The 26,203-nt window shown below is 44.1% G+C and overlaps 2 protein-coding genes across 3 annotated transcripts; both read left to right on the forward strand.

Annotated features, from left to right (window-relative positions):
* Nucleotides 1–7,973: 7,973 nt before the first annotated feature.
* On the forward strand, nt 7,974–15,992 carry LOC117131481. Of its 2 annotated transcripts, XM_033283597.1 has the most exons (4): nt 7,974–9,871; nt 9,939–10,071; nt 10,162–10,461; nt 10,548–15,992. In XM_033283597.1, exon 4 carries the CDS (start codon nt 12,778–12,780, stop codon nt 15,514–15,516), a length of 2,739 nt encoding a protein of 912 aa, XP_033139488.1. In that variant the 5' UTR covers nt 7,974–9,871; nt 9,939–10,071; nt 10,162–10,461; nt 10,548–12,777; the 3' UTR covers nt 15,517–15,992. The 2 variants fall into 2 exon arrangements, with proteins under 2 accessions (XP_033139488.1, XP_033139487.1); XM_033283596.1 differs by having other exon boundaries at nt 10,162–15,992.
* On the forward strand, nt 9,385–11,200 carry LOC117131480. Its single transcript, XM_033283595.1, has 7 exons — nt 9,385–9,430; nt 9,548–9,563; nt 9,671–9,871; nt 9,939–10,071; nt 10,162–10,461; nt 10,548–10,784; nt 11,081–11,200. Exons 1-7 carry the CDS (start codon nt 9,385–9,387, stop codon nt 11,198–11,200), a joined length of 1,053 nt encoding a protein of 350 aa, XP_033139486.1.
* Nucleotides 15,993–26,203: the final 10,211 nt, after the last annotated feature.

The raw sequence follows: 26,203 nt of genomic DNA on the forward strand, positions 1-26,203 counted from the left end.
AACCCCATTGCTCAACCCCATGCAGGCAGTTCCGTCGACCTACCACCTGGATCTCAAATTCCCAACCCCAAGCGGAGTCGCGGCTATCTGGGGATGCCAAAAATAGTCGCGGCTATGCTTCCTCGCAGAGCACAAGTTAAGGCAAATCACGACTTCTGCAGCTGCAAACGGCAAGCGCACGAAGATAGATCGATCTTCGGCCAAAAACGCCCCAAGGAAAGACGAATTAAAATCATCTGCCGACGCAAACACATCGGACGTCGAAACTCAACACGAGTTCGAAGTCCACGCTACAACTCAACCGGAACATCCGGAAAATAGCGTTAACCCAGCCACGATCGGCATGGTCAAGGCGGACATCGCGACATCTACCGCCGAGTAAAAATACTCACGGCATGAAACAGAACTACGAGATGGCTTGATCTACGTAGGCAGCTCATCAAAAGACGAGTTCAGCTATCCCCTCTCTAAAAAGGGGGGGGGGAGTGGGTGCGTATACTCGTATACTCCCACTTAGAAAATCATCATCATTATAATCGAGTTTTTAGAAACTTCAAAAACTTTTACTGCAATATACGTTGCTCCGCTTTATCGAAAAACGTTTACGAGTCAGTTAAACACAAGAAACTTTCAGGACACGCCTGGAAACATTAAGACTCTTGTCTACGGCCTCATCCGGCCCAAAATTCGTAAAATTATCATCTTTCAAACATTCAAAGATACATGTATAATCTTCGAAACAACTGCGAGACGTCGCAAAGTTAAAATTCGAAGATAATACGAACAAATTGTCCGAACGCGAGCACCAAAAACCTTACACCCCGTTCGTCGATTGGCCCCGACGAACACGCCAGCCGTCTTAAACAAACGCAATTCGATCATTCTTTTGATCTTCCAAAACGTCCAACACAAGGATGAAAGCGCGCTACAACAAAAATCCGAAATTTTGGTCCAGCGCTTCCAGTTAACTCTGAGAAGATGCTCGATTCGTACCATACAAGTCATATAAGCCGAGAACCTATCGCGGACTTTAAATCGGTACGAGTCAGGAAGAAATCGCAACAGACTTTAGTGTGAGGCGCTAAAGTAGCGACTGAGCGCTCGTCTCGCTCGGTCGGTACATAGCGACAGATCTCGAGCCAAAGCTCGGTCGCTACATAGCGACCGAGCGCTTGTCCCGCTCGGTCGCTACGTAGCGACCGAGCGCTCGTCCCGCTTGGTCGCTACGTAGCGACCGAGCTCGAGCCAAAGCTCGGTCTCTACGTAGCGACCGAGCACTCATCCCGCTCGGTCGCTACGTAGCGACCGAGTTCGAGCCAAAGCTCGGTCGCTACGTAGCGAGCGGGCTTGAGCCAAAGTTCTGTCGTTGCGTAGCGATCGAGCTCTTCCGAACATCGATACAACACCAGTCCATGCATTCTCGTCAAACCTTCAAATGCCATCTCCCGAAGACCGTAGCAAGCTCAGTCCATGCTTTCCGCTATTCTAAATCATCGATCAGACTTTGCGAATTAAAAACCGCGGAAAGTTCATTCTTTATCAAAAGAACTCATAGTAAACGTGTCGAGTCGGAAGACAGCCCAAAGAGACCTAAAATACGACTCGAGGCACATCCTATGATTTTTTAACCAAAAGCCCGTAAACCAGAGCACGGTTTATGCTTGGTCCACAAGGAAGGATAAATGTCAAGTTTCCGCGGATAAATACGGAAGTTTTGAAAATAATTGTGAAGATCGGGAAAAATGGAATATCTCCATTTTTATGCTATGACGGCTTAAGGGCAGAAGAGTAAAAGCGTAAACCGACCTTGGAGCTAGTATATAAGGAGTCCTGCGCGAGGAGCATGGAGGAGAACTTTTTCAGAGCAAACTTAGCACTTAGAGCAATTTAGGCATTTTTCCGTTTTTGTTATTTCGAGCTGCGACTCAATTAGGTTTAGCCGTCTTAGGGTTGCTAGAACTAGGAATCTCGCCGACAGCTCTCGAGCCCAGGCCTATACCTTGTTGTAAACGCTCATACGCAAATTCGGAAATAAGATCTTCTTTGCTCTCTTCTTCGATTTCTTATACTTTATCGCTGTTATTCTCGTGTTCTGATTGCTTGACGTGTGGTAATTAGCAGATATCCGGGTCCTCTGGGAAATTAGGGTTTTCCTAGTTTCCTTATTTAAACGGAAATCGACAGTGTGAATTTCGGTTCCCACAGTTTTGCGCTAGAAGGAGGGGGAGTACGGATCAATCTAACCCGCAAAAGCCACATCACGCTCAATCAGACATGTCAACTAACGACGCGGATAACGTGCAGACTCCCCTTAACGGAGGTAGCGACACCGATCTCCACACTCCAGCAGCGGACGTATCCGCGGCCAACGCACAAGCCAACGCCGCGACGCTCGAGGAGTTTAAAAAGATGTTCGCCACCTATGAGAAAAGGTCGGAAGAACAGGATAAGCTCGTGAATACCTTGACCAAACAGGTTGAAACCTTAACGGCAAGGACCCAAGCAATCCGTCCCCGCGGAACCACCAAAATCCGCGGGAAGAGGCTCAACTTCGCTACCCCACTCGACAGATCAGGAGTCGCGTGGGAATGACCTTCCAGTCAAAACCCTAGCGAGAAATCTCCCATCGAAAAGGGGAACCCTGAAAGTCTTCCGCCCCCTGCAAAGGACTCGGAGGATAATGAAGCCGAACGCATTGACCTGGATCCTAGCGATGTCTCCAACGACACCGACGAGGACGTCGACAGACATCCAAGAAGGACCAGGAGCCGATCTGCTCGGGAAGGCTCCCCATTCGAAAAACCAATGACGGAAGAAGAAGAAGAAATCGCCTATTGGAACGAACAAGATGAGCTGGCTGAAAGGCAAACCGAGCTCACTCGCAGTAAACGCCGACAAGCTCGGAAATCTACTGACGAGACATCGGATATCTGCGATCTTCGCGACTACATCACCAAGACTGCGGCAGAAGTGAGGGCCGTAAAGTCTCAAATCCATCATGCTACTAGTGCTGCCCCCGAAATCGATCGAATGCTGGAAGGAGCTCGGAAGACCCCTTTTACCAGTCGCATTTCGAACATGAGGGTGTCTGATCCGGGAAAAATCAAAGTACCAAAGTACGATGGTACGGCCGATCAAAAAGCGCACCTTCAGGCTTTCCACATCGCGATGGGAAGAGCTAGACTGAAGGATGGCGAAAAGGATCCCGGCTACTGCCGCCTGTTCGTTGAAAACCTGGAAGGAGCAGCACTTGAATGGTTCGCACGCCTTCATCGTAACACCATCGGGAGTTTCCGACAGCTCGCATCAGAATTTCTCAAACAATACTCTGTATTCATCGACAGAGAAACTTCCGATGTTGACCTCTGGAGTCTCTCCCAGAGGGAAGACGAACCCCTCCGCGAGTTTATCAGTCGGTTCAAGCTGATAATGTCAAGGGTCAGCGGGATAAGCGACAAAGTGGCCATTGACGCGCTGAGAAAGACGCTCTGGTACAAGTCGAAATTCAGAAAGTGGATAACTCTCGACAAACCGCGAAGGATCCAGGATGCCCTCCACAAAGCAACGAACTACATCATAGTCGAGGAAGAAACTAAAGTCTTATCGCAAAAACATAAGTCGGCAAGACCATCTTCGAAGGACGTGGATCCAAAAGGGAGAAAGAAGAACTCTCGTAACGACAAATACGTTCATCACGAGGGGGAAGATCTCCAAGGGGCGCATAATTACGCGATCAATTCGGATCAAGGCCGAACCACGGGCAACACGTGGACTCGCAATCAAGGGTATGACGAAAACACCTTCTGCGAGTTCCACCAGTCCCGAGGACACTCCACGACCAACTGCCAAGTCTTGGGAGCAAGACTGGCCGCGAAGCTACTCGCTGGAGAGCTCTCGGAAGTAACTAGCGTCAAGGATCTCATCCTTGATTCTGATCGCCCTCCAAAGACGGACAGGAATCCGCCGGCTGAAAAATCCCCTCAACGAAACCAGCCTGGAGATAAACGCGGTAGGAGGCCGGACGACAAGGGGAACGATAACAATCATCGCAGAGTCAACATGATCATCGAAGGACCACAATACTGTGGCGATACTGTGTCGGCCATCAAGGCTTACCAACGGAAGGCAGAGTCGAGTGCAAATTGGCCTACATGGTCTCCTCCCTGAGATGGCCAAAATTGCTCGATCACCTTCACAAAGGAAGAAGCCGGCGGCATCGATCAACCTCACTGTGACCCGCTCGTCATAGATCTCGTCATATGAGATTTAGAAGTCGGAAGGGTACTCGTCGACACGGGAAGCACGGTCAACGTAATCTTCCGCGACACTCTCAAGCGGATAAGCATCGAACTCGGAGAAGTAATTCTGACACCAAAACCACTCACGGGTTTTTCAGGCGAAGTATCGATGACTCTTGGATCGATCCAGTTGCCAGTCATGGCCAAGGAGATCACGAAAATCATCGAGTTCGCGGTAGTCGATCATCCCGCTATCTACAACGTGATCATGGGAACCCCATTGCTCAACCCCATGCAGGCAGTTCCGTCGACCTACCACCTGGGTCTCAAATTCCCAACCCCAAGCGGAGTCGCGGCTACCTGGGGATGCCAAAAATAGTCGCGGCTATGCTTCCTCGCAGAGCACAAGTTAAGGCAAATCACGACTTCTGCAGCTGCAAACGGCAAGCGCACGAAGATAGATCGATCTTCGGCCAAAAATGCCCCAAGGAAAGACGAATTAAAATCATCTGCCGACGCAAACACATCGGACGTCGAAACTCAACACGAGTTCGAAGTCCACGCTACAACTCAACCGGAACATCCGGAAAATAGCGTTAACCCAGCCACGATCGACATGGTCAAGGCGGACACCATCCGGAAAATAATTTAAAATATATCCGTCCGAAATCTGTCGGAAATCTGTCGGAAATTTCTGACCGAACGTAGTCGTCGGATATCGGTCAGAAATTTCCAATTTGGAAATCGGTCAGAAACGGTCAAAAGTGGTCAGAAATGTTTCTTTAAATATCACGACGCCGGTCCTGGCTCATTCACAGATTCATCTCTAAAAAACAATTCTCTACAATACAAAATGTCTTCCTCAAATCATAATGAATATTTTAGGTCTTGGATGGATCACAATCATCAAGATCCATCTACTGGACTTTTGACAGAAGAATTTGCGGAAGGTCTTCAACAATTCATGTCATTTGCGTCAAACCAGCCGAGGACTTTGGAAATGGGTAAGATGTTCTGCCATTGTCGAATTTGTCAAAATCGTAGATTTGGTACAGTTAGTGGTGTATGGAAGCACTTATATAGTAGAGGATTTATGGCGGGTTATAAAGTTTGGTATTCGCATGGTGAAACTGATTCTATGGTGAATTTCGGTAGTGCTAGTGAAGAAAATAACATGGGGGGGGGGGGGGTTAGGAGAACAACAAGGTGGCTTAGATGAACATATAGGAACTGTTCAAATGGTTAAAGCTAGGTATAGAGTAGAGGAACCAAACTTTGAAGCGCAGAAATTTTATGATATGTTAGATGCAGCAAAACAACCGTTATATGATGGTTGTAGAGATGGTATTTCACCTCTTTCAGCTGCAACAAGGATGATGTCTATTAAAACAGATTATAACTTAAGCGAAGATTGTGTTGATGCGATAGCTGGTTTTGTGAAAGATATATTGCCGGAAGATAACCTTTCACCAGCTACCTATTATGAGATACAAAACTTAGTTTCAGGGTTGGGTTTGCCCTATCAAATGATAGATGTTTGCATCGACAACTGTATGCTATACTGGAGAAGGGATGTTGATCGTACTAGTTGTCGATTTTGTCACAAACCACGGTTTCAAAAAACAAGTCGAAAGACTAAAATCCCATATAAGAGAATGTGGTACTTGCCAATAACAGACCGACTAAAGAGGTTATACCAATCCAAACATACCGCCGATGCTATGAGATGGCATGGTGAACACAACAGCAACGGAGAAATTGCTCATCCATCAGACGCGAAAGCCTGGCAACATTTTCAGTCAGTGTATCCTAGTTTTGCATCTGAGAGAAGAAATGTTTACCTTGGATTAAGTACGGATGGATTCAACCCGTTCGGAAGCCATGGGAGACAATATTCTCTTTGGCCAGTTATTGTAACACCATACAATTTACCTCCATCATTGTGCATGAAACGAGAGTTTCTCTTTCTCACAATTCTAGTTCCTGGTCCTGCACATCCTAAAAGATCCCTTGATGTCTATTTGCAACCATTGATTCATGAGTTGAAAATGCTATGGGCCGAAGGAGTTGAAGTGTATGATATATCTGCTAGGCAGAATTTTATAATGCGTGCAGTGCTTATGTGGACCATAAGTGACTTTCCCGCATACGGAATGGTATCTGGATGGACAACACATGGAAGATTAGCGTGTCCCTACTGTCAAGATAACACAGATGCGTTTCAACTGAAGAATGGAAGGAAGACATGTTGGTTTGATTGTCATAGACGATATCTACCCCACGACCATCCGTATCGAAAACGCACTACTTTGTTTACTAAGAACAAAAAGGTGTTTGATGGTCCGCCACCAGAAATAGATGGAAAATCTATCCTGACTGAACTCAGAGATTTTGGTGTGGAATCGACAGCTAAATGTGGGGGAAATGGGCATGATCCAGTTTATGGATATGGCGAACATCACAACTGGCACAAGAAAAGTATTTTTTGGAAGTTGCCGTATTGGGAGAACTATCTACTTAGGCATAATTTAGATGTGATGCATATAGAGAAGAATATATTTGACAACATCATGAATACCATTCTCAATGTCAAGGAAAAGACGAAAGACAACCTGAAGTCCAGATTAGACTTGCCAGATATATGTGCCCGGGAATCTCTCCACGTGGATGGGAGAGGAAGACTTCCAATGCCTATTTATCGGTTAGATGCAGCTGCAAAGCAAGAGTTCTTCGACTGGATTATAGATAGCGTCAAATTCCCAGATGGATATGCGTCAAATCTAAGGAACTGTGTTAATCGCGAAGAAGGAAAGTTTTCTGGTTTGAAAAGTCATGATTGTCATGTCATGATGCAGCGTCTTCTCCCATTTTGCTTCGCTGGTCTTCTTCCAAAACATGTACATGAAGCAATAGCAGGTAAATTTAGTATTTAATAACTTCTTCACCTGTTACATAGTATCTTTTCATATCTAACATAATTTTTCTTTGTTACAGGAATAGCAGCTTTCTTTCGAGATTTGTGCTCGAGATCATTAACAGCAGATGGAATTAGAAACTTGAAAGAAATGATTCCGATAATCCAATGCAATGTCCAGAAGATTTTTCCACCTTCCTTTTTTGATGTTATGGAGCATCTTCCAATCCATCTCGCTCGAGAAGCAGAACTTGGGGGACCTGGTTCAATATCGATGGATGTACCTGGTTGAGCGTTCTATGTATCATTTCAAGCAGAAAGTGAAAAATTTAAGCCGAGTTGAGGGTTCTATTGTTTCACAAAGCATCAATGAGGAAACATCCCAGTTCGCTGCTTACTATTTTGCCCCAGAAGTACAAACTAAAAGTCGAAAACCATCAAGACATGATGATGGAGGGCAGAGAACAGTTTATCCCGTCGAGGTGCCTACCATATTTTCCCAAATTGGTCGATTAAGTGGAAAAGGAAAAAGTAGAAGACTCACCGAACAAGAGCACATGCACTTACATAAGTACATTTTAGCAAACTGCGAAGAAGTAATGACATACGAAAGGTAGTTATGTTTTAGTATGATATATTAAGAATCCTATTTTGTAAATAAATTTGTAACTAATTATGATTTCAATGGCAGGATTTACATGGAGCAAATAAGGGGTGCATATCCTAATTACACTGAAGATCAGCTTTCTGCACTAAAAGAAAACGAGTTTGTAAATTGGCTAAAATTCTATGTAAGTTTTTCAAATCTATTCTCTATTACTTCTGAATTTTTGATTTTTTGTACATGGTGCATTACTTAAACTTGTGACTACTATGCAGGTAAGGTTTCTCTTGTCTAGAGGAGATCCTATTCAGCCATGGTTAGAGGAGTTGGCCCTTGGTCCCAAATTTGTTGCTGTGTTGTACCCGATGTATTGCACGCGTGGATATGCTTTTAAGATTTTCAGCGAAAACACTACGCAGCCAACTATAAATCATGGTATATCTGCTAGATCTGGCGAAGTAATCTACTATGGTATTTTGCGTGAGATATTGGAGATTCACTATCCGGGGATCCTTAATTTGAGGTGTGTTGCCTTCTTTGCTGATTGGTACAACCCGATCGTTGGATATGGTGTACGAATTGACGAGTTTGGAGTAACATCAGTTCATTCCAGAAGAAGTCTTGCAAACTATGATCCGTTCATTCTGGCTTCACAAGCTGATCAAGTAACTTATATTCGGTATCCTCGTGTGAGGAATAAACAAGACCCTTGGGTCACCGTGACCCATATAACTCCACGGGGGAAATTGGAAGGAGTTTCGGATACGGCTGCGATGCAACAATCCTCGAGCAGTGCCATAGGTGATCTTCATGTTGATGGAAGCGAAATCGATCTTGTTGTTGATTTTACTGGTGTAGGTGACAACGAAGTATTCTCAGATTCGGAGTCGGAGAAAGGAGAATTCAACGAAGACTCGGTTTCTTCAGAATATTCATCAAATTCGGATTAATTAAAACTTTTATAAGTTAGAAAGATATTATATATTTTGTAATGTATAAGAGAAAATATTTTTTAGTAAGTCTGAGTACTTTTTAGAAATTTTTTTCATATGTTTTATTTTATTTTAATGAATGTTTCAAAGCGGATTTTTTTAAAAAAAAACAAAATCTTCAATATTTTTTAAAAACTTTTATAAGTTAGAAAGATATTATATATTTTGTAATATTTAAGAGAAAATATTTTTTAGTAAGTTTGAGTACTTTTAAATAAAATATTTTTCATATGTTTTATTTTATTTTAATGAATGATTCAAAGCGGATTTTGTTTTAAAAAAAATATTCAATTTCCGACGGATTTCTGACTGACCTCGGTCGGAATGTTCTGACCGATTTCCAACCATTATGGTGGTCGGAAAGCGTTATATATAAATCCAGAAACGCAGTAACCCTAATCCGTATCCTCCCCCTCTCGACGAAATCGCCTCCTTGTTTCATCCCCGTCGATCTCGACCTGCGTCGATCTCCCCCTCCATTCTGCGTCGCTCTCCCCCGCCGTTCTCCGTCGATCTCGCCGTCCCTTCATTACCATCTCTCTCCCTCTCTCTCTCGAAAATCTCAGCCGAAAGATGTAAGTTTTATGAGTTTCGTTTGTTTAGTTTAGGTTTTAGGGCAAATGATTTCTCGTTATGATGTTGATAGCTTCTTGTCCTGCTTCGTCTGAATGCTTGATTATCGGTTTTGATTATGGAAAAAATTCCCATCTATGATTTTGATAGATTCTTGGTCTGCTTCGTGTGAATGAATCATCGGTTTTGATTTTGTCAAATGATTTTTTGTGTATGATGTTGATAGCTTCTTATAGGTTGTGGTAATTAAAACTCTAAAAGTACATAGATTTTGATCGGTTATGTTGTTAACTCTCTGTCAAAAACATTTCATTTCTTGTTCTAAGTGTTAATTTTTTTTTAACTCGAGGTCTTATACGGATTTTCTCGCCGGTTCTTTTCCATCTTCCTCATCTGCTGGTCTGGGTTCCCCGGCTGCACAAGGAACAAGTGTCCCTCAGCCACAGCCAGCATCAATCATCGAGGATAGGTTACTGAACGAGTTGTTGGTGGCACCAGGACGAGAGTTGCTTCCTAAGCTGAGCCCAAATGGAGAACCAAATACTAGCTGGTAAATTTTTAACTCTTAATCTAATCATTTCTGTTTTGCTCTGTGCTTATGTATTCATTGTTTATAGGTTTAGGCGAAGAAATCGCAATGCAATTTGCAAGTCGATTTTGAAATGCTTTCACAGTCTCCTTGAGTTGCCTTATCCGACGTATGCACATGTTCCATTAGAAATTCAGAAGATGTGGCTCCGTTCATTTGCGGTAATGTCTTTTTGTAATGTAAATGTCCGCTTGGTTACAGATTAATTTCGACTTATGCATATGTTTGTTGTGTTTGCATGTTCATTGCAGCAAGATTGGAACTGGGACCCTGCTTTCACCAATGATGTGCGGACAGCCTTTAATTTGCAGGCTAGAAAGCAGTACACGAGCAACGTGACTGAGTGGAAGAAAAAATGGAGGCTGAAGAAGGATAAACCCATATGTCTGAATCAAGATGTGCGGGACGGGTTTAAAGCCTATTGGCAGCTCGATGCTACAGCACATATTGCAGCTACCAACTCTGTTAATAGAAGAAGCAAGCGTGGTGGAAAAGGTGAAGCAGTACACAATGGTGGTGCTAAGACACGAGAGGAACGTGAGATAGAAATGGTAAGCGGTATTTTTTTTTCAACTTTATTAATTTCATCATATACATTGAACTGATACTCTTATATCATTTGTGTGTTTATTGGAAGACTGCTGAAAGGGGTGGTGTGCCACCAGATTGGTTAGAATTGATGAGGGATATGCACACCAATAAACAAACCGGTGAGGTGCAAGATCCTGTTGCGAGAGAGCTGTTGGCAACTCTGAGTAAGCTGAAGGAGGAAAAAGAAGCACAACTTCAGCAGTCTCATCAGTTGTCTGCGAATGATGGATCTACAGCTTCTAACATGCTGTCCCGCGAAGAGATCAACCAACTGGTTCTCGAGGTATGTCTACTTTATGTGGTCAGTTGTTTTTTTTTTTCTCCAGCCTATAACTTAGAATTTTAGGATTCGTTCTCAAGCTCCTAATATAGGTTTGGTTTCACTTCAGTAGAACTGTCAGTTTGAATTCAGTTAAAGGTTGTGTGACTTTTATATATAGCAAAACAGAAACCGAGTCAGTTTATTTCTTCTTCAGTTAGATGTTGGATCGGTTACTTCAAATCCAGCTGCTTGAATATTAACATGTTATATTTATAGTTCTTATAAAATTTAAAAATCTTTCTACTCTTCTTTTGTAGAATGTTCCTATTAAGAGGGTTGTCGGTATGGTATCGTTCGTACCTCTGAAGCTATCTCAACCTCATCATCTCAGCTCTCTGTTTCTTCCTCGAGTATTGTTCAGTACATGGAGCGGATGAAGACAGAGCTTGATGAAGAGCGGTCATGTCATGTCCCCGATCCTAGATAGGATCGCCCGGACGGGCCATGGTGCGGGGAGACGCACTGATGTGATCATGGAAAGCACCAAGGAATGGAATCATGAACCTGATCATGGAGAGCTTGTAGCTGTTGAAGAACCTACACTTGAAGAATGTCTGAGCCAAAATAAAGCTTCTATCATCAAAGACAACTTGATCTACATTCAAGCTACTCTACATTCAAGCTGATCATCATCTAGGCAAGTAGCTTGTGTGTGCTCTTTTCCTAACCTTTGGTTTTGTCCCACTGGGTTTTACAAAGGAAGGTTTTTAACGAGGCCACAAGTCTACTTCTCCTATCTCCTAGATGATTGATCTTGATCTGTCCACATGAAGACCTTATCTTATATTTTAAGCTATGCTTTTATGTTATTTAGTTTTCGAAAAACTCTAGTCTTTTTTTAGTTTCCAAGGGAGCCTGTTCCCTTTATTTTTATTTCTATTTTCGAGACCTTGTGCATGTACAAGGGTCTCTCTTTATATTCTGGTCGTGACCCCCCTTAAGCAATCTTTTATCAAAAACCTTTTCTCTCTTCTCTCTTGTCTTTGGCGAGTTGAAGTGTGTCTGGTGTGTAATATCCAGTCTGTTGGTGTGTAATATCCAACGCCCAAGGGCTTTAGAGAAGTGTGTCATATCCGATCTAAGCCTAGGAGTATCAAGAAGCCTTTCCGCAGCCTCTTGTGTCACCATTCGATCCACATACCTTGAGAAGCTTGAGTCTTTTGATTCGTTTCTGCAAGGATTATCCCATCTGTTCCAGAGCATCATCCTAGGATCTCATCAAGTGGTATCAGAGCAACTCTGGAAGGGAAGTGTGTTGATTTCTATCTGTTTTCGATTTGATCTCTTCATATTCTGTTGAGATTTTGATCGATCTGTGTTTCTATTGTTTAAATCTGTTAGATCTAAGTGTTTTTGATCACGAATCTGGTGAAGTCTCTTCATATACTCTTGATTTCGTGTTGATCTGTGTTCCTTGTGAAGAAATCTATCGAATTTGGGTTAATTAGATCTTGTTTTGGGTATTAGACTGTTCAGATCCTTGTTTATCAAGTTATCCGATTGCTTGATCTGAATCTGTTTGTTGATTTCAGTCGATCTGTTCTTATTGTTTTAGATCTGTTCTTGCTTGATCTAAATCTCATCATCTGTTATCATATCATCTCTGATCGTGTGTTGATTGATATTTTGAAACCTGATCCGTGTAGTGCAAGTTTGATCGATTTTGTTTTGATATTTTTGTTTTGAAAAATCTGTGCTTGAATCTGAAATCGAAATCTATCTCTCCATTTTTTTTGTGTTCTAGTTTCGAAATCAATCTGATCTGATAGGCTTAAGATTTCAATTCTGTTCTGATTAGTTTTGATATCTTTTAAATCATTGGTTGAGTTTGAATTTGTTCTGAGAATTGTCTAAAGTTTTAAGCTTCAATTTGAATCTCTGATTTTGCAAATTGGTTGTTTGTTTTCTCTGTAGAACTATTTACTGGCTTAGTCTTTCTCTTGTCTCAGGTACCATGGCAGGAGATCAAAAAGGAGAACTCAGCAAGAAAGAAAAGCTTTTTCTTGAAGAATTCACAGCCAGTATGGATAAAGCCTGCAAAGATCAATTGAGAAAATTCAGACAAGACATACAGCAGCAAAGGAAAGGCAGATCATCCAGAGATGAGTACAAGAAAAAGGAGTTTGATCAGATGGACAGAAACTGGAAGCATGCTGGATTGAAATATCAAATTCCTTCTTTTCATGGCAAGGCTGATCCTGAAGCTTATGTGAAGTGGAAAAAGAAGATTGAGTTGATTTTCAGTAGTCAACACTATGCTGAAAGAAAGAAGATTCAAATGGCTACTGCTGAGTTTTGTGGTCATGCTTTAAGATGGTGGAATCAGTTGATAAAGTGCAGAAGACTTGATGGAAAAGAACCAGTGGAAACATGGCTTAAGCTGAGGGCTTTGATGCGTAGAGAGTACGTTCCAAGACAGTACCACAAGGAAGTTATTCAAAAGCAGCCTGAGACAAAGCTATGTTCTTCATTATCAGTTCAGAAACAACAAGTCAACAAGAGATCAAGTCCATCTAGTAACCTGGTTTCATCAAGCAAAACATCAACCCATTCCTTTGAAGATAGCATAAGGAAGGCAATTTCACAAGCGTTTAGGGATGTGGAGAAACAATTTAAACAGTCCAAGACTATATCTCCATCCTTAGAAGTACAGAACCCAGCGCCTTCCTCAACTGTCTCAGAACTCAAAGATGCAGAACCAGACTCAGTTGCACAATCAGACTTGGCTGCACTAGTTCAAGAAGATCAAACCGAGATTGCAACAATCACCATTCAGAAAGATGATCAACCCATCAAGGACGACCTGATTCTCTTCAAACAGGATGTAATAGAAGAGGAGGCACCCAGGGAATCAAAATCAGACAGTGGAGTAGAGCATCTATTTGTCACTGATTCAAACGGCTTCCAAAGGACATTCTTGGGTACTTTTCTCATCAGTCCTTTTGTGTGGAACAAGACCAGAGCAGTAGAGCTTTCAAGACACAAACTGGGCATGGAGAATGTTGTATTTGAGCCTGGAGGAGAGTTGTGGAATCACAGGAACAATCCCAAAATAATTGAGAAGAAATCGGCAGCAACAACAATTGTTTTGAGTGATCTTTTACCATCTGAAGTTAAGGTGTTGCACGTCTCAGCTCAGCAAGAGTTTCACTACGAAACCAATTGGAGAATGTTACCTACTCTTTCCTGGATCCAACAAATCAGACAACGCAGCAAATGGCCACTTGATCATGAAGATATTGTCAATTTCGCAAAACATATTGGTTTGTCTAAATTCTGTGAGCTGCTTATATCAGATTGGACTGGAAGGTTACAGTTCTACTTGTGGAAACCTGGAGCATATGACAGCATACTTATCATCCTTGGAAAGTGCTCTGCTCGTGGTAGAACTAGTTGGGGTAATAAAGAGTTGGAAGCTGATCAAAATGCCTTGCTTCTTGATCATGTCAAGGTGTGGAAGCCACCAGATTTGCAAAAGCTTCAATACCATTTCGGAGATTGTCAAACCAAGAGTGGAGATGGAGATTTCATTAGAGTAAATGGTGAAGTGATTACTGGAGTAGGAGGAGAACTCATGTTTTCTTTTCAAAGCAAGGAGAAACCACCAGATGGACTCAGTCTACATCAATCTCCAAATAAACCAACCCGAGTTATGAGTGCTATACTTTTCGAAAGGAGAGGCTATAGTAATAATCAGAGTATCAAGAATGGATCCTTGGCTACAATGGAGATGCAACAATCAAATCTTGGAAGCTGTCTAGCCACCAGCTTTGACATAGGAGCAGTCCGAGGATCATATCTCAGCAACCAGAAGGAATTAAGCAACAAACTCAACTGCCATGGAAACTTAACTCATCAGGGTCTCACGTCGAATTGGAATCATGTCCAAATCTTCTCATATGAAAGAGTTATGAATTTTACAAGTCGGGTGATTCTGTGTTTGCTTTGTCTGAACTTTTCTGAGTTTAGAACATCTCAATCCTATCTATGGCGACCAGGTGAGCATGCTAAGGTAACTAATCATGTTTTCAAGAGTTCTTTTATTGATTACACAGATATGATGCACTTGTTTTTGTCAAAAGAGACATGTGCAGATTATATGGAAGCTTTGAAGCATGCAAAGACAAAGAACAAGCGTGAGGAAGACAAACGTTTCAAGCCACCTAATCTAAGCCAGGAGAGACATCAGGACGTCACTTGCTTCATCCTCATCAAAGAAGCACCTCCAGATGCAGCATACAAGCCAAAACCAAGAAAATACAACTTTGGGATAAGACTCTTACTCTATGATGATTTAGCTTGTGTTAACTTGTCTTGTTTCAATGTATCAGGTTTAAGTAATGCCTCAAGAGTGAGGAAAGCCAAATGGATCAGTCCCTTCTACCTAATAGAACCATTCAGCGACAATGCCTATCAAAGAGGCTTGCAAGGTAAGTGTAATCTGATTATAAACTCTCATGTTACTGACTTGGTCCCTTCTATTGCAGGTAACACAGATTTGAGGACAAATCTTTTTGAAGTGGGAGGGGATGATGTGATCATGGAAAGCACCAAGGAATGGAATCATGAACCTGATCATGGAGAGCTTGTAGCTGTTGAAGAACCTACACTTGAAGAATGTCTGAGCCAAAATAAAGCTTCTATCATCAAAGACAACTTGATCTACATTCAAGCTACTCTACATTCAAGCTGATCATCATCTAGGCAAGTAGCTTGTGTGTGCTCTTTTCCTAACCTTTGGTTTTGTCCCACTGGGTTTTCCAAAGGAAGGTTTTTAACGAGGCCACAAGTCTACTTCTCCTATCTCCTAGATGATTGATCTTGATCTGTCCACATGAAGACCTTATCTTATATTTTAAGCTATGCTTTTATGTTATTTAGTTTTCGAAAAACTCTAGTCTTTGTTTAGTTTCCAAGGGAGCCTGTTCCCTTTATTTTTATTTCTATTTTCGAGACCTTGTGCATGTACAAGGGTCTCTCTTCATATTCTGGTCGTGACCCCCCTTTATCATTAAGCAATCTTTTATCAAAAACCCTTTTCTCTCTTCTCTCTTGTCTTTGGCGAGTTGAAGTGTGTCTGGTGTGTAATATCCAGTCTATTGGTGTGTAATATCCAATGCCCAAGGGCTTTAGAGAGGTGTGTCATATCCGATCTAAGCCTAGGAGTATCAAGAAGCCTTTCCGCAGCCTCTTGTGTCACCATTCGATCCACATACCTTGAGAAGCTTGAGTCTTTTGATTCGTTTCTGCAAGGATTATCCCATCTGTTCCAGAGCATCATCCTAGGATCTCATCACGCACCAGTCAGGTCATTGGACCTTGAGACAAGCGTATCATGGCCCTGAATGAAGGTTAAGGGCATCAGTCAGCTGAGGCTTAACCAGGATACGATGGAAACAAGGGTAAAGGAGTTGAGTGAGTGTTTAGGCAGCTGGACGAGTGTTGGTTTGAGTTCAATCAGCTCGGTTCAGCTGGTATTCAGTTCACCATGATCTGTTCAGCTCACAGGAGCTGGTGGACTAGCTCACTCAGCTGGGAACAGCTGGAGGTCAGCTCAATCCGGTGAACGGTGCGTTCTGGTTCGGATCAGTGTGGACGAGTCCGGGACAGTTACTGGGCGAGCCGGGTGTCCGGGTGCAGGACGGTTCGACCAAATTGGTCTTAGGCTTGGGACAGGGAGTGGGCAAGCTTCCAGAGTGTGAGCTGAGGCTCAGTGATCGATTTGTCAAAGGAAGAAAAGGGGAGAAACCGCCAATGGGCGGTTATGGGACGGTTTTGGGAAGAAGGGATGTGATTTTTGGTAACTGTTCACCCAGGCGGTTGGGGACAGTTTAAGTCGTCCTCTCTCTCTCATTTCTGCCATTCTGGTCGATTTTTACTCACTTTCACACAGAGAGAAACACATAGAAAATTCAAGAGAGAAAGAGAGACACAAACCTTGGATTGGCCGATTTGATCCAAGAGATTGTTCTGGAGTGTTCCTGGTGTGTTTGGGCGTGTGATCAAGAGGATGGATTTGAGGCAGAAATACAAGGAGAAGGCAAAGGAGAAAGAGAAGAAAGTCGCCCCTGGAGACCGAACTCCTAAGGTGAGAGGTGTGGCCAAGAGTAACCGGAGAAGGCCGCGGATGATGGCCGTGTGAGTCTGGCCGGTTTGGATCGATTGGCCACTCCTTACTCTGACTTCATCTACTATGTTTTCTTCATATATATTGTTTGTACTATGGATTTTTTTATGATATTACAGGGAAGGATCTATCGATCTTAAGGCCTTGGCCTGATCAAATCCCCATGAAAGCCCCTTGTTCTTGTGTGGGCTGTTCATGGCCGAGATCACTATGATCTGAGCCAGTTCTTTTGAATCTGATTATGGGAATATTTTTCTTCTGAATTGTCATGATTTATCATGAATTTTATTTGGTATTTGGATCTCTTTTTAAAGGGGTCAGATTTGACATTTTTGATGATTGTTCTTGACTAGATTGGATCCGACCATGCAATGTGAACTGATTCTTGTTTTGTAATCTAACCTTGTGATTGTGTGTTTGTTTGTGTTGGATCCAGGACCAGAAATGGACCGTGGTAAGGGAAAAGCACCATGAGGACCGCGGCCATGGGAAGATGTGTGGTGATTGGGTTGATTCTGAAAATTGTGTAATTATTGTAGCCTATTGTGCAACTTGTGAACTTATGCGATTCTAGTGTGTGATCTATTTATTAGGATGATGAATGATGTATGAACCTTGGTTATTATCTATGAAATATCTATTTGCCCTAGTCGATGTTGGATTGTTTAAGTGTGAATGTTGGAAACTCAAAACTCTGAAAAAGACTTAGAATTATTTAACACTTGAACTAGAATATGTAAATGAAACTGGTTGCATTGTTTGGTGAGGCCGCGGTCTGGTTGGATTGGGGAATCCAGGATCGGGTCTTACAAGTTGGTATCAGAGCCTTCTTGATTCTAGGATTTGTTGGGTTATTGGTTCACCACACACTTGGCCGTTTGGACTCATGGTGAGATTGTTGGGTTCTAAGTAATCTTTTGTACTGATTAACTTAGGAGTGATTGAGGTTGTGTGTTCAGTTGTGGACTAACCTTTTGTTTGTGTTTGTAACTCCTAAGGGTACAAGAAGGTATAAATCTCGGAAAGGAAAGGAGGCAACTGGAGCGTCTGGAGCAGTGGGGCAGGATGGTGCTGAACAGACCGGAGTGTTACCAGCTGGAACCATTCCAACCACAGTGCTACCCGCTCTGGTGGAGCAGGTGGACAATGCAACCGGACTTCCAGTGGGTCCAACTCTTCCTACTGAGGTTAATGAAACTAATGTGGACGAGCAGCAAGAGCAAGTCCATGGAGACGATACTGGGTCGTCCAACGTTGGTGCTGGGAGTGGCCAGAATGTTGATGCAAACAATGTTCGGGTCACTGGTGCCGAGGAGGTCATTGAGCCGACCATAAGGGGCTTGGTGGAGGCTATGCAGATCATGGGAGCTCAGATAGCCTCCTTGACACAGGCGTTCACACCATTGGTGAACTCGTCCGTGGGACAGGCTAATCCCCCGGTTTGGGTTGCTGCTGGAGTGGCTGATGTTGGTGCTAGCCGTGTGGCTGAGGTGATTGAGATAGACCCACCGGTCAGGCCAGTGCATGGTATGGACTACCTGAAGGTGCTGGAGCATATCTCCAAGTTGGGAACCAAACACTTTGCTGGAAGTGTTGATCCTATGGAGGCGGACGAGTGGAGAACCAGGTTGGTTCGAAACTTCAAGTCCACACGATGTCCTGAGGATTACCAGAAGGACATAGCAGTACACTTCCTGGAGGGAGATGCACATAATTGGTGGTTAGCTTTGGACAAGCGTACCAATGGTACCATTGAGCACTTTGCTGACTTTGAGGTTGAGTTCAACCATAAGTACTTTCCTGCTGAGGCGTGGGATCGTTTGGAGTCCAAGTTCCTGGACTTGACTCAGGGACGGAGGACTGTTCGTGAGTATGAAGAAGAGTTCAACCGACTCAGGAGGTATGTGGGAAGAGAACTGGAGGATGAGAAGGTTCAAGTCCGAAGGTTCATCCGAGGCCTAAGGGTGGAACTTCGAACCTACTGTTCTGTTTGTAAGTTCCACACGGTTTCTGAGTTGGTTGAGAGGATGGCCTTGCTGGAGACCAACCTCACCGAGGAGGGTAAGCAGAAGCTGAAGAGTTTGGTGGTATCCTCGGGTCAGAGTGGTGACAAGAAGAGGAAGAGGGACTCGACCGAGGAGGGTAAAACCTCAAGTGGTAGGTCAGAGTGCCCTAAGTGTGGTCGATACCACGGTGGAGAGTGCTGGAAGGCCATGGGTGCCTGTACTCGATGTGGTAAGATGGATCACTCAGCCAAGGATTGTCCAAGCCCGTTGGGTGAGTCCAGGACCTGTCACCACTGCGGCCAGAAGGGCCACTACCGCAGGGATTGCCCTAAGTTGCAAGGCAACCAAAGTAAGGGACGTGGAGAGGCTAGCAGGCCAGTCCAGGGACGAGGCCAGACCTCAACACCTCGTGTGTATGAGCTATCCAAGGATGTGGATGGGACTCAGCCTTTCCAAGCGATCACTGGTAACATTCTAGACTACTACTTTTACAATTCCAGTAGAATTGCATGGTATGGAACCTAGGATGGATAGATATACTTTGATGGGTCTTGTGTAGGGACCTTAAGTATTGGTGGTGTGGAAACACACACATTATTTGATACTGGAGCTACACATAGTTTTGTGAGTCCAAGTATGATAGGAAAAGGTTTGTTCCAGTATGGAACATGGGATGGTCCTGAACGAGTGAGTGCGGCCGGAGGGCAAGTTATGAACTCACTCGGTCTGGTTAAGGACATCCCTGTGGTGATCTTGGATAGGCCGATGCCTATAGATCTGATTGTTGTCCCCCTCAAGCATCATGAAGTGATCTTGGGCATGGACTGGTTGGGAAAGTATCGGGCAACTCTAGATTGTCACCGGGGAAGGGTGCAACTTGAGAACGAGTTTGGACCCCCGATTAAGTACCAAGGAATCAAGCCAACCTCTTGTAGTTTGGTGGTTTCAGCAGTCCAAGTAGAACGGATGCTTGGAAATGGTTGTGAGGCCTTTTTGGCTACCATTTACACTGATGAGGTTGTAGGGGCCTGTGACCCAGAGGGTATACCGTTGGTTCGGGAATTTCAGGATGTGTTTGGGGCACTACAGGGCATTCCCCCTGATAGGGCTGACCCATTCATCATTGAATTGGAACCTGGAACGGCCCCATTATCAAAAAGTCCATATAGAATGGCACCAGCTGAGATGGCAGAGCTGAAGAAGCAACTTGAGGAGTTGCTTGAGAAGGGGTTCATACGCCCTAGTGTATCACCTTGGGGAGCACCAGTCCTATTTGTTAAGAAAAAGGATGGTAGCTTTAGGTTGTGCATTGATTATAGGGGTTTGAACAGGGTGACTGTTGATGAGTTGTTGGATCAACTCCGTGGAGCCAAGTGGTTCTCCAAGATTGACTGGCCTCTGGGTATCATCAGATCCCCATTGCACCAGATGATGTGAGGAAGACAGCGTTCCGAACTAGGTATGGCCACTATGAGTTTGTGGTTATGCCGTTCGGACTGACCAATGCACCTGCTGCATTCATGAAGATGATGAACGGCATCTTCAGGGAATACTTGGACGAGTTTGTGATCATCTTCATTGATGATATACTCGTGTATTCCAAGACAAAGGAGGACCATGAAAGACACCTTAGGGCGGTGTTGGGCCGCCTGAGAGAACAGAAGCTCTTTGCTAAGCTAAGCAAGTGTAGTTTCTGGCAGAAGAGCATTGGGTTCCTTGGACATGTGGTGTCTGATAAAGGAGTCTCAGTGGATCAAGATAAGATCAAATGTATCCAGGAATGGCCACAGCCAAAGAATGCTACGGAAGTTAGAAGCTTCTTAGGGTTGGCTGGTTATTACAGGAAATATGTCAAGGGGTTCTCGAGCATAGCTCAACCTATGACTAAGCTGACAGGCAAGGACGTGAGGTTCACATGGTCTGAGGAGTGTGCGAAAAGTTTTGCAGCACTCAAGAACATGTTGACTAATGCACCTGTCCTGGTGTTGCCTGAGGCTGATCAGCCTTATGTGGTGTATACGGATGCATCCATAACCGGTCTTGGTTGTGTTTTGACACAACATGGGAAGGTGATAGCCTATGCTTCCCGACAGTTAAGGAAGCATGAGGGTAACTATCCGACCCATGATTTGGAGATGGCTGCAGTAGTATTTGCATTAAAGATATGGAGATCATATCTTTATGGTGCCAGGGTGCAAATACTCACAGACCATAAGAGCTTGAAGTACATATTCACTCAGCCTGAGTTAAACTTAAGGCAGAGGAGGTGGATGGAGTTTGTTGCAGATTATGATCTGGACATAGCTTATCATCCTGGGAAAGCTAACCTAGTGGCTGATGCTTTGAGCCGCAGAAGGGCTGAAGTGTCATCTGAGAGGGAGGCGGATGAACTGGAAGGGATGATCAGGTCCTTGAACCTCAACACCTTGGTTGGTTCAGATGAGCCATTGGGGTTGGAGGCAGTGAACCAGGCCGATCTCCTGACCAGGATCAGGCAAGCACAGGGCCTGGATGAAAATCTAAAGAAGGTAGCCGCCAATGACAAGACCGAGTACCAGACAACTGACAATGGTACCATCTTGGTCAATGGGAGGGTCAGTGTTCCTAATGATAAGGAACTCAAAGAAGAGATTATGAGACAGGCTCATAAGTCTAAGTTTTCAGTTCATCCTGGACTGAACAAGATGTATAGGGATCTGAAAAGGTACTACCATTGGGTGAGGATGAAATCTGATGTTGCAGAGTGGGTGGCTAAGTGTCCCACTTGTCAACTGGTGAAGGCAGAACATCAGGTTCCCAGTGGTCTACTTCAGAACCTACCCATACCAGAATGGAAATGGGATCACATCACAATGGATTTTGTGACTGGGTTTCCCACGACCAGGAATAAGAAAGATGCAGTATGGGTTGTGGTTGATCGGCTGACCAAGTCGGCTCATTTCCTGCCTATCAAGAAAGGGGATGGGGTCGACCGGATTGTGCAAGTGTACCTAGACGAGGTAGTGAGGTTGCATGGTGTTCCAGCAAGCATTGTCTCGGACAGGGATCCAAGATTTACATCTTATTTCTGGCAGGCTTTCCAAAAGGCCTTGGGAACCAGAGTGAATATGAGCACATCTTATCATCCTCAGACGGATGGGCAGTCTGAAAGGACAATCCAAACCTTGGAGGATATGCTCAGGGCGTGTGTGTTAGACTGGGGAGAGTCTTGGGAAAAACACTTACCCTTAGTGGAGTTTGCTTACAACAACAGCTTCCATACAAGCATTGGTATGTCGCCATATGAGGCTTTGTATGGTAGGCCGTGCAGGACACCCCTATGCTGGACCCAAGTGGGGGAGCGTAGCATGTTGGGTCCTGAGATTGTAGAACAGACCACTGAGAAGATCAGGATGGTCAAAGAGAAGATGAAAGAGGCGCAGGACCGCCAAAAGAGCTATGCAGACAAGCGTAGGAAACATCTTGAGTTTGAGGTCAATGACCTGGTGTATCTCAAGATGATTACCTTTAAGGGTAGGACCAGGGTTTCTGGACGAAAGAAACTGGATCCTAGGTACTTGGGTCCATTCAGGATCATAGAGAGAGTGGGTGCAGTGGCATACAAGTTGGACTTGCCATCAGCAATGGATGCATACCACAATGTGTTCCATGTATCCAAACTCCGGAAATGCTTGTCTGAACAAGACATTGTCTTGCCCGAGATTCCTGCTGACCTTGGTAAGGACCTGGCTTTGGAAACCTTGCCGGTTCGGATTGTGGATCGGTCAGAGAAAGCTATGAGAAAGAAGACAGTTCCCATGATCAAAGTGGTGTGGGATTACAACGGTAAAGACCTCATCACTTGGGAAACAGAAGCAAAAATGAAAGCTATGTATCCGGATTGGTACAGACAATTTCTTCCTGAGGAAACACTTAACATGGATTCGAGGACGAATCCCAAGTTAGTGGGGGAGACTTGTCATGTCCCCGATCCTAGATAGGATCGCCCGGACGGGCCATGGTGCGGGGAGACGCACCAGTCAGGTCATTAGACCTTGAGACAAGCGTATCATGGCCCTGAATGAAGGTTAAGGGCATCAGTCAGCTGAGGCTTAACCAGGATACGATGGAAACAAGGGTAAAGGAGTTGAGTGAGTGTTTAGGCAGCTGGACGAGTGTTGGTTTGAGTTCAATCAGCTCGGTTCAGCTGGTATTCAGTTCACCATGATCTGTTCAGCTCACAGGAGCTGGTGGACTAGCTCACTCAGCTGGGAACAGCTGGAGGTCAGCTCAATCCGGTGAACGGTGCGTTCTGGTTCGGATCAGTGTGGACGAGTCCGGGACGGTTACTGGGCGAGCCGATGGTCCGGGTGCAGGACGGTTCGACCAAATTGGTCTTAGGCTTGGGACAGGGAGTGGGCAAGCTTCCAGAGTGTGAGCTGAGGCTCAGTGATCGATTTGTCAAAGGAAGAAAAGGGGAGAAACCGCCAATGGGCGGTTATGGGACGGTTTTGGGAAGAAGGGATGTGATTTTTGGTAACTGTTCGCCCAGGCGGTTGGGGACAGTTTAAGTCGTCCTCTCTCTCTCATTTCTGCCATTCTGGTCGATTTTTACTCACTTTCACACAGAGAGAAACACAGAGAAAATTCAAGAGAGAAAGAGAGACACAAACCTTGGATTGGCCGATTTGATCCAAGAGATTGTTCTTGAGTGTTCCTGGTGTGTTTGGGCGTGTGATCAAGAGGATGGATTTGAGGCAGAAAGACAAGGAGAAGGCAAAGGAGAAAGAGAAGGAAGTCGCCCCTGGAGACCGAACTCCTAAGGTGAGAGGTGTGGCCAAGAGTAACCGGACAAGGCCGCGGATGATGGCCGTGTGAGTCTGGCCGGTTTGGATCGATTGGCCACTCCTTACTCTGACTTCTTCTACTCTGTTTTCTTCATATATATTGTACTATGGATTGTTTTATGATATTACAGGGAAGGATCTATCGATCTTAAGGCCTTGGCCTGATCAAATCCCCATGAAAGCCCCTTGTTCTTGTGTGGGCTGTTCATGGCCGAGATCACTATGATCTGAGCCGGTTCTTTTGAATCTGATTATGGGAATATTTTTCTTCTGAATTGTCATGATTTATCATGAATTTTATTTGGTATTTGGATCTCTTTTTAAAGGGGTCAGATTTGACATTTTTGATGATTGTTCTTGACTAGATTGGATCCGACCATGCAATGTGAACTGATTCTTGTTTTGTAATCTAACCTTGTGATTGTGTGTTTGTTTGTGTTGGATCCAGGACCAGAAATGGACCGTGGTAAGGGAAAAGCACCATGAGGACCGCGGCCATGGGAAGATGTGTGGTGATTGGGTTGATTCTGAAAATTGTGTAATTATTGTAGCCTATTGTGCAACTTGTGAACTTATGCGATTCTAGTGTGTGATCTATTTATTAGGATGATGAATGATGTATGAACCTTGGTTATTATCTATGAAATATCTATTTGCCCTAGTCGATGTTGGATTGTTTAAGTGTGAATGTTGGAACCTCAAAACTCTGAAAAAGACTTAGAATTATTTAACACTTGAACTTGAATATGTAAATGAAACTGGTTGCATTGTTTGGTGAGGCCGCGGTCTGGTTGGATTGGGGAATCCAGGATCGGGTCTTACAGGTCAAAACGTCAAGCTATTGAGGAACAGCTTCGTAGCGTGACCGCTTTCATTTCCAACCTTTACCCGAGCAGTTCTCTGCAACTCAAACCCAGCCGGACCTGCAACCCAAAGCCCCGACGATCGATGTTTCTAGTAAGGAACTTTGGTTTTTTTTTTACGTGCTGGAACTTTGCCAACGGTTTTTGGTATGTGTGTGATTAATCACTTTGGTATGTTTGTACAATCTATGACTAGTAAATTAATTACTTTATCGATGTATGTTTGTTTTTAACTTTGCAAATCTTTTATAAAAATTTGACTTTTAAAATTCAAAATCGAACTACCATTTCAGTATTTTATAATCCCAACCGAAATAAACGTTTCTGACCGATGCACCTGTCAGAAATATCCGACCGAAGTACCCGTCAAAACTTTCTGACCGAAATATCCGTCAAAATTTCTGACCGTATCTTCCGTCAAAACTTTCTGACCGCTGTTACCGTCAAAAGTTTCTGACCGCAATTATGGTCAGAAGTTTCTGACCGACATTTCTGACGGAATTCCGTCGGAAATTTCCGACCGTAAAAATTCGTCGGTTTTCGGTCAGATATTTCTGACCGTTTCTGACCGCTTAAAAATTTCTGACCATATAGATCTGTCAGAACAGGCCATTTTCGATCGTTTTCCAACGGATATGACGGTCAGAAATTACTGATTTTCTTGTAGTGTACGAACAAAGAAAAAAAACTTCTTCTACGAGTTGAAGTTCGAAATGAACTTCTTAACCACTGACATAAAGTTCCGAGGGACCAGCCTATGCTTGTCCGTATCTTTGACGAGTTGAAGCCTCAAAAGCGCTTCAAAATGATCGACGGAAAGGGAAAGGCCATGCTCGTAGCTCAGGATCAGGATCCCAATAAGATGCTGAATGGCGAGAGGAGTCAACTGGCTTATCGCAACCTCGAAACGGTCCAACACTCGGACGAGGATTTCGGGGATTGGGAACCATAAGCGACAACGTACTACGAATGCCTCGTAGCAAGTGAAGTAACCCTCTGGGGGGCTGTTAGCACACTCTTCGGGATAGGGAACCCGGAACTCCACAGCATCCGGGATATGGTAGAACGATCGCATGATCGCAAGAACTCGTCGGTACTCCTGCTAGCATCCCCTTTCTCGACTCCACGATGGATCAGGACCGGGAACGACTTCTCTTTGGGAGGAGTCATCAAACCATAATGCGCAACCACCATGCCTCGTTCTCGGCGGGATGTACCGGGTGAGGCACGAACTCCATCTTCGGAACAATGAGCTCTTCGTAAGCACTCGCGGATGAAGACCCTTTTTTCGCAATCTTTTTCTTGCTCGACATTTTTACACTTCTCTTGAGAAAATAGAGGAAAAGGGTGGAGAGAAAGAAAGAAAGTTTTTCTTAAGAAAGATCTTAGAGAAAGACAAGAAAGTGAAAAAATTATGAAACAAGTTACATCCCTTCTTATAGGCATGAGGATTTACTATTCAAGCTTGGACTTTCGGATATTAATTCCATCCAACACGCCTAACTTGCCAAACATGCCTAACCGCACGCTAGGATCCTACGATGCATGATCCTAACGG

This window comes from Brassica rapa, unplaced genomic scaffold (genome assembly GCF_000309985.2).
Source record: "Brassica rapa cultivar Chiifu-401-42 unplaced genomic scaffold, CAAS_Brap_v3.01 Scaffold0983, whole genome shotgun sequence".
Lineage (NCBI taxonomy): Eukaryota > Viridiplantae > Streptophyta > Magnoliopsida > Brassicales > Brassicaceae > Brassica > Brassica rapa.

Excerpts from the sequence above, each read along its gene's own strand:
- LOC117131480 (XM_033283595.1), top strand. The coding sequence starts at position 9,385 with ATGTTGATAGCTTCTTGTCCTGCTTCGTCTGAATGCTTGATTATCG. Across the intron at positions 10,072-10,161 it reads TGTGGCTCCGTTCATTTGCG|CAAGATTGGAACTGGGACCC; the intron begins GTAATGTCTTTT and ends TGTTCATTGCAG. Across the intron at positions 10,785-11,080 it reads TCAACCAACTGGTTCTCGAG|AATGTTCCTATTAAGAGGGT; the intron begins GTATGTCTACTT and ends CTTCTTTTGTAG.
- LOC117131481 (XM_033283596.1), top strand. The coding sequence starts at position 12,778 with ATGGCAGGAGATCAAAAAGGAGAACTCAGCAAGAAAGAAAAGCTTTTT.